This window comes from Euwallacea similis, chromosome 9, assembly GCF_039881205.1.
Source record: "Euwallacea similis isolate ESF13 chromosome 9, ESF131.1, whole genome shotgun sequence".
Classification (NCBI taxonomy): Eukaryota; Metazoa; Arthropoda; class Insecta; order Coleoptera; family Curculionidae; genus Euwallacea; species Euwallacea similis.
Genome location: NC_089617.1, coordinates 3928258 through 3935915, shown reverse-complemented (window position 1 = coordinate 3935915; position 7658 = coordinate 3928258). Strand labels below are relative to the sequence as shown.

General features: G+C 36.6%; 2 protein-coding genes across 2 annotated transcripts; one reads left to right on the top strand and one right to left on the bottom strand.

Moving 5' to 3' along the window:
- The first annotated feature begins 936 nt into the window (after positions 1–936).
- Positions 937–6120, top strand: LOC136411000 (uncharacterized). The gene is made up of 11 exons (XM_066393402.1): positions 937–1064; positions 1694–1904; positions 2057–2362; positions 2456–2674; positions 2838–3252; positions 3408–3670; positions 3918–4179; positions 4243–4343; positions 4411–5027; positions 5135–5382; positions 5437–6120. The coding sequence occupies exons 1-11, from the start codon at positions 1003–1005 to the stop codon at positions 5781–5783; spliced, it is 3051 nt and encodes a 1016-aa protein (XP_066249499.1). The 5' UTR covers positions 937–1002; the 3' UTR covers positions 5784–6120.
- Positions 5942–7549, bottom strand: ATPsynB (ATP synthase subunit b, mitochondrial). Its single transcript, XM_066393411.1, has 5 exons — positions 7398–7549; positions 7141–7244; positions 6505–6753; positions 6352–6448; positions 5942–6303 (listed from the first exon to the last, which is right to left on the bottom strand). Exons 1-5 carry the CDS (start codon positions 7423–7425, stop codon positions 6038–6040), a joined length of 744 nt encoding a protein of 247 aa, XP_066249508.1. The 5' UTR covers positions 7426–7549; the 3' UTR covers positions 5942–6037.
- Between the last annotated feature and the right edge of the window lie 109 nt (positions 7550–7658).

Below are 7658 nucleotides of genomic sequence, written 5' to 3'. Positions count from 1 at the left end.
TTAAAACTTTGGTGATAAAATTTTCTTGATATAGTGGCGAAGGAACCATATTCTGACTACTATTATTAACCACCTAAAACTATTCATCCAATTTTAATATAAATTTTAAATGTGCTCTATTTCCGATTATTATACCTGTCGCTGTATTAAAACTAAAATTTCATCTAGCCTATCCACAACAAACCCCATATGCATGTTAACCTTTTATCAAAAGGTAGAACTCCTTTTTATGTGCTCAGTAGTTTACAGTTGAATAATTTTCTTTTTTTTTATCAAATTAAATCGTTTGTAAAATTTCCAATTTAGAAGGAAACTAAAAGATTCATTTAAAGATATTATATATTTTGAAAATGAGAGAATTATGTATTAAATAAAATGATAAAATAATATTTCAAAAATTTAGAGGTAAGGTTTTCTCGATATAATGGCGGAGAAAATTAATTGAAACTATTCTTCACAACCACTTGGAACTATATGTTTATTTCTAACATAAGCTTTTTAGGGTAATCAATTTCTAATTATTATACTTATCCCTACACTCTAATTAAGATTTTGTATATTTTGTATAATATATATCTTTTGGTTGTCGGGAAATATCATCTTCCTGTTTTAAAATTATGTTGCAAGTTTACCTATAATTGACGTTGTCTACAACAGCCATGTCAATGAAAAAACACTGTGGTTCAACTTTTTAGACTGATCAATCACACCAAAAACCTTTTTTTGGAACGAAATGAGAATGCTATTAGTGCAGTGTTCTTTGACGTCATTTGGTGACAGAAAAGATCATCTTTGTCACTCTCACTATTGCTCTTTTTCGCAATGACTATCTCAATCTGATTGGTTGAAATCAGCTGATAGGAATCAATCAGATCTAGGTTTGTTTTTCCGGAAAACCTTAAGGGTTAGGGCATCTAGCAAAATTCAAGGGCCAAAGTCAAGATGTAATATTTAATTGTAATTCAAATTGTTAATTTTTGGTGAATTTTTACGTTAACCAACATGGTTCGATGTATAGTGTTTGGTTGCAAGAACTCCCACAAAAAGGAAAAAACTTTGCACAGGTACATAACTAATAAAAAATCTTTTCCCTTAACTACCTCATTTCATTAGCAATTTCCTCTTTTCATGTAATAATGTCCAGTTTGCTATGTACATTAACATACAGCCTGGTTTAACCAGTTTCATATCACTAATTCACAATAATAAGACCTAATTTGTTTGCATGTGTTGTTATGAACAAAAATTCACATTTCCCACTGTGAATTAGTTATGTGAAGCAAGATAATTTCCAGCCTGCTTCACTTTAAAGGTTGCTTTTCATTGAATAGTTCAATTTTCATTTATTTACACTGAGACATAATCAATTGAGCTTTTGTGTCTTGATCTTGGCTTCAGTCTCTCTCAATCATGACACTGAAATTAGTCTCACTCATCTCAGTCATCACTAACTTAAATGTCAAAGTCTTGTTAAAACTAAAACTTGAAAATGTCTCAAGACATTGCATCATCACAGAAAATCTTTACATTAGCCCAATAATTGACTGGTTTGTTGGACTGGAACTGTCCAAAACCTTAACATCAGCTGTTTGAGCCTTCAGCCACTTAAATAGGCCATAATACTTATATTATATACATATGTATAATATATTTTTGTTCATTTTAAAGCTGTTGCAGGAAAATATAATTTTAGATTTCCTGTGGATCCTGTTAAACAAAAGCAATGGGTAGAAAACATGGAACTTTCCAGGTTTGAGCATGGCTTCAAACCCACCCAAAACCACCGAATATGTAGCAACCATTTTGAAAAGAAGTGGTTTTACATTCCTGAAGGTGGCTGTAGAAGACGACTTCTTCACCAAGCTGTCCCAACAATTTTGCCAACAGTGTCAATAGAGCCACAAGTGAGTTAATTGATACTCTATTGAACGCTCTGGGTGCCTACATGTCAGATTGAATTAAAACTATAACAGATGGTCAAAAATATTCAACAAACCAAAAATCAACTTTTGGAAGGACTTTTTGTCCTCACTTTATATTATTTTATTTCTTTTAGACTAGAAAACGAAAGTTACCACTACATAGCTATCCTGACAGTTTGACAAATACTAATACTGAACAGTATTCAGATCCACCCACACCAAAAAAAAGCGGCATTATTTCTGCTTCACATAAATTAATGCAACATCTGCTGGCAGCACCTGAAATCCTTCCTGCCACAGAAATTGGTGTAGGTGAAACTAATACTATACCGCCAACCATGGCTGACTCATGGACAAGAGATTATGATCCCAACCATTTTGATTCAGTCTTATTGGAAAACCCACCTGCGATGGAAACTATTACACTAATACCCAGAATGGTAAGAATACAGATAATGCTACTACAATAAAAAGTGATTAAAGCAAAAGATATGATAACCAGTTAAACAATGTTAAATTCAAAAATCTTTCAGGAATATGATAAAATCTCTTATTCGCCTACAATAACCAAAAACTTGATTCAACTAGAACTCCCTGAGTGCTATTTCAATGAAGTATGCCGCATTTGCCTTTCAACTTCAAGAGTTTTAATTCCAATACATGAAGTTCAGTTTACTCACTGTCTTACCCCAGATCGGGAGGTAAAAAATGTGAGTTTGGTCGAGGTGCTCCACAAGTTTTGCCAAATCCAGGTAAGTGGCATTATATTTTGTGATAAGCTTACTTTATTTGTACTTGAGAGGACAGTTTGAGGAGCAGAGCATTTTTGCCTTTCCCTAAATTGTAGACCATCAGACTTACTTAAACATTATGTTACAACCTCTTCCCTCATGGTATCACATCACCTAATTTCAGGTATCCACATTTGATGGTAAACCTCAACACATTTGTGAATTTTGCACAAACATGAGCTCACAAGCCTTCAATTTTTTCCAATTATTTCTCAACTCAAACAATTTCCTTGAATCCTCTTACCCCCACCTTAAAAACTCCTTTTCTGATATAAAAAATGTAACTCTTCCAAGAACACCTGAAGTACAAATAAAAGTTGAAGCAGGAAGCTCTATTGAACAGGAAGATTTACAATCTTTGAGTGAGGCTGAAGAGGGTGTGAATATTGATGCTTTTGCTGGTGAAACTGAAAAAACCCTTGAACAAGATTTAATAAGGGAGGATCACAATTATTGTGGAAGTAAAGAGGCGCCAACCAAAAGCTTGTTTCAATTTATGTGCGATCTTGAGGTTCCACTTGAGAATTTGGACGCAGGAAGTGAGTTTGCAATTAAATCGATTCACATTAGAGAAACATGAGAGACTTATTTAATTAGTTAATATTAATACAGGGTATCATAAGTTAATTTGGCTTAACGTTTATCCACTTTTCATATCTTGTATGTATCTGAAAAAAGCTTTCTCTCCTTCCAGAAAGAGACTTATGGAATTTACAACAGGTGGAGCAGGGTCATGATGCGTTTACTTGTCTGCATTGTGATTTGAAGATCCAAGGACTTAATAACCTTATTGAACATGGAGTTAAAAGCCATATGGGAGGAGGAAATAAGAAAAGAAAATGGGGCAATTGTGTTTTATGTAAAAAGTCTATAATTGGGATTCGAAAGTATAAGTACCATATTGCTGTACATTCACCAGAGGCTTTCATTTGTAATTATTGTGAGGAATACTTTGAGGTAAGTCTGGGTGTGAGTCTTATAGGAATAACATCCATGTATGAATGGATCACTTTTAAGAACAGAATATTTTTGTTTATACTCCTTTTAACTTAATTTTTTAATGACTTTTTAAATTGATTCTTATTAATATTTTATTTCGTTTGTTTTTTATGCATATATATCGGTAAAATACCGGATATTTATGAAAGAAGCTTTCAACCACCTTTCAGACACACACACGGTATAATTTTTCCTGGATTTTTAGACCAAAGATATATTAGACAACCACAACGCCGAAATTGACCATGTAAACGGTTCTTGCAAAATTTGCAATAAAAAAATTCTGCCGTCAAAAAGGAACGGAATATTTAAAAAAATGCGCTATCACTTGGAAGTGAATCATCGTGCTACCGATGCTCGAAGTTGTCCCATGTGCGGAAAAATCTTTAAATACATTACCAACCTTGATAGGCACATCCGATCCGTGCACGAGAAGCAGAAGTTTATGTGCCAGTATTGTGACAAACGTAAGTTTGTAACGTTTCAGTTTGGTTTAGTAATTGAAATTGCCATTTTGTTTGATTTTGAAGCTTTACAAAGGAAGTACGACTTGAGGATACACATTGAGAGGAACCATCCTGAGAAGGTCGGGACCGATTTGATTTCCAAATTTCCAGATAGATACATAAAGGTAAAGGGCTGCGTAAATGGAGATTTTTATTTCATATTGCGAAGAGCTTTCTTGGGCTAAATTTCAGGATTCGAATGATGCTATCTCAGCGCAATGCCAGCTTTGCGATCGCCGGTTCGCGAACACTCACTCCTTCTATGTTCACACAGATCGTGAGCACGATAACTTCCGTTATTACGCCTGTCAAATATGCCCCGAAGAGTTCCCGACGTTTAAAGACTTGAGAAAGCACCAAATGGTGCACCCACAGTACCAATGCAAAAAATGTCCGTTGACATTCGTTTTGGTATCAGATTTGCGACGACATAGACTGCGGACAGCGTGCGGCGCCTCAAATGGAGTACACACATTGTCCGCACAACCGCGGGATTACCTTACCGTCAGGCGCATGCTTGCCGGACAGGTAAAACGTGGTCCTCGTTCGTTCAGGTGCAAGTATTGTCCCATTATGGTGCGGTCGTGGTATCAGCTGTACAAGCACTCGGCTAATCATCCCGAGTTCAAAGAATATGCCTGCGAAGTCTGTGAGGAAGTGCATGAGAACATGGTCGACTTAAAAACGCATTATAGAGCAACGCATGCAAAGCTTTGCTGCCCCCAATGTGATATGTTTTTTGGAATGATGGAAGGCCTTCGTAATCATATTCAAGCCAAGCATCGCACCAGGAGTTTGTCCAGTAAGAGGTGAGTTTTGGTCACCGGCTGACGGGGGGTTATTTTATGGAAAATAATGGGGAGAATACAGATTTTGGAAGGTGATTTTCTGAAAGGAATACTTTTCTCTCTTCCAGCCAGTGCACAATTTGCGGTGTAATCCTGCTGGGTGGCAAACAAGCGTTAACAGATCACATGAATATTCACACGGGGCAGAAGCCGTTCGTGTGCGAAATGTGCGGAAATCGCTTTAGACAAGACGCGCATTTAAGGCTCCACATGTATCAACACGATCCCAATCGGGGAAAACCGTATAAATGCAAAATGTGCTCCAAGCGTTTCAATTTTCCTTCAACCTTAAAAACCCACATACGAACCCATACTGGTAAATCAATTATCTCTATTGTCAACCTCAATAACTATCCCCTTTTTTTTCAAGGCGAGAAACCGTACGTTTGCCTTTATTGCACTAAAACCTTCAAAGACAACGTTACGCGACACAGACACATCAAAAAATTCCATTTAGACAAAGACCACGAATACCAGCTGTATAGATCCCACCACTTACGTGATGAGATAAAGAAGATTGAGGGGGCCTCTGGTGCTTTGACGCATATCAGTGATACTTCGCGTAAAGCTAGCGACCCTTTCCACGAGGTAGATGATGACAATGAAGAGAGCTGGGAAGATATTAGGGAGGAGAACATGAGTGATGGAAATGGGGCAGAGAGTACAAGAGAGAAGGGTGGTGAGGTGGTTGATTACTATGAGATAGAAGAGTGTTGACGCACTGTTGTATAATATATTTAAGTTGTTAATAAATTAGTTTTAGACTATAGTCTTTAGTAATGAATTTTTATTAATAGTTGTCCAAATACCAATTGGCCGTAGTTCTTTGACAAATTTTTCTAACATTAAATGAGAATAATTGTTAGAATTACTACTTATTGTAGATTCTTTTTATTTATAGCTTTCATATAAATGGAAGGAAATAAAAGTAAATAAATTCCAAATAATTACAACGCTGTAAACGTGGTTGTTTAAGCCTTGGCTAGCAGGGCCAAATCGGCAATACACTTATTAATGTTCTGTTTCTCCTGATCGGGAGTGATTGATGCCTTCACCCTGGCAACAACGTATTCGACCAGATTCTTCTGACCGATCCTGCGCTCCGCATTGGTCTTCTCGACCTGGTAGTCTAGCCGGTTTTTAACCTCTTGGTAAACAGTTTGAAGTCGTTCGCGGTAGTTGGCTTCTAATTGAAGAGCCACGTTTTCACGCTTAGCTTGGACAAGAAGGTTCTGGCCTGAGAAAATTATTTCCATTTTGAACAACAAAAAAAACAATTACAGACCTTCAAAGGACCACTGTGCTTTTTCCTCGTCTTTAATCTGCGTCTCCAAAGTCTCCTTTTGTTGATTTCGCCCTTTGTTCCATTCACTTTCGTAATTCTAAAACAATACACCTTAAATTTACCAAACCAACCACACTAGAACGACTGACGTACGTCGATTTCCTTATCCAAATAATTGGCGACTGAAGGACCAAGCTTCTTGATAGCATAGACCCACATAAGCAAGATGGAGATACCTGTGTAGAATTCGTGTTCAAGGACGTAGATCTCCTTGCTTACTAAATAAGTGGATAGAGTGAAAGCGAATGTATAAGGGCCAGTGACGCCAGTTTTATTATAGAAGGCTTGGAACCATTCTTCAGGGATGAAACCATGACGGACTTTGCCTGGTTCCTGTCTCACCTGAAAGTTTTTTATGATTTGTTACACATTGCAAGAATCTATAACCCAAATATAATCTATTATTTGTAGTTTAAATATTGTTATAGCCCTATCACAGCATAAAATAGGTGCTGAGTTTGGGAATTACATTCTCAGCACTTAAGATATCCACTCATGTCACTACACCATGGTAAAAATAATGGTAAATAGTGAGACAAAAGTTGGCTCCAAGCTCTTGGAACTTAGTACTGAGCTCAGCCATCGATCTACAAGGAATTTCTATGCAATTCAATTATTCAATAATTTGATACCTCTAAAGTGAGGGATCTATTTTCTTATATTCATTTGCTACTGCACAAAATAATTTACAGGGATTTGGATTTTATAAGTGAGCTAAAGAATACTTACTGGTCGGTTAGAACTTGAACTGCCAGCAGCAACGGCAGCGGCATTATTCGACCCCGAAGTGCTAGTCGCTCTGCAAAGGGCTACCAAAGATTTGGAATTTTGTCCTAAAAACCACCATTAATTAGATAATTCACTCGATTTCGATGATTTCAATTTGGGCCTGGGTATTACATAAGTAAACATGAACCTTGTATTAAGCTTTTATTTTGAAGTTACATTAAATAATTGGCGTTTGGTTCCTTGATTTCTAAACTTACCAGATAGAATTGCAGCCCTGGAGAGCATTTTGGGGTAAAATTTGGTGGAGATTTGCGATAAAGGGCAAAAAAATTGATATTTTTGGGATCGACCCTGCGCTCTATCGACCTTTTTGACTTTATGAGGTTATTAGGGGTTTTCACATATAAATTTAGAGTGATGCAGTACGTAGTACGATTAAAAGTAAGAATCACAAAACTGTTCTAGAAAAGAGTTAGAGATATGCTCAGGGCAACGCTTGAGTATATTCGTGTTATGTC

Bases quoted from the DNA above. Each gene is read 5' to 3' on its own strand.
- LOC136411000 (XM_066393402.1), top strand. From the start codon at position 1,003: ATGGTTCGATGTATAGTGTTTGGTTGCAAGAACTCCCACAAAAAGGAA. The intron at 1,905-2,056 runs GTGAGTTAATTG...TATTTCTTTTAG, and splicing joins CAGTGTCAATAGAGCCACAA to ACTAGAAAACGAAAGTTACC. The intron at 5,383-5,436 runs GTAAATCAATTA...TTTTTTTTCAAG, and splicing joins CCACATACGAACCCATACTG to GCGAGAAACCGTACGTTTGC.
- ATPsynB (XM_066393411.1), bottom strand. From the start codon at position 7,425: ATGCTCTCCAGGGCTGCAATTCTATCTG. The intron at 7,245-7,397 runs GTAAGTTTAGAA...GGTGGTTTTTAG, and splicing joins CAGGGCTGCAATTCTATCTG to GACAAAATTCCAAATCTTTG. The intron at 6,304-6,351 runs GTCTGTAATTGT...TAATTTTCTCAG, and splicing joins AGCACAGTGGTCCTTTGAAG to GCCAGAACCTTCTTGTCCAA.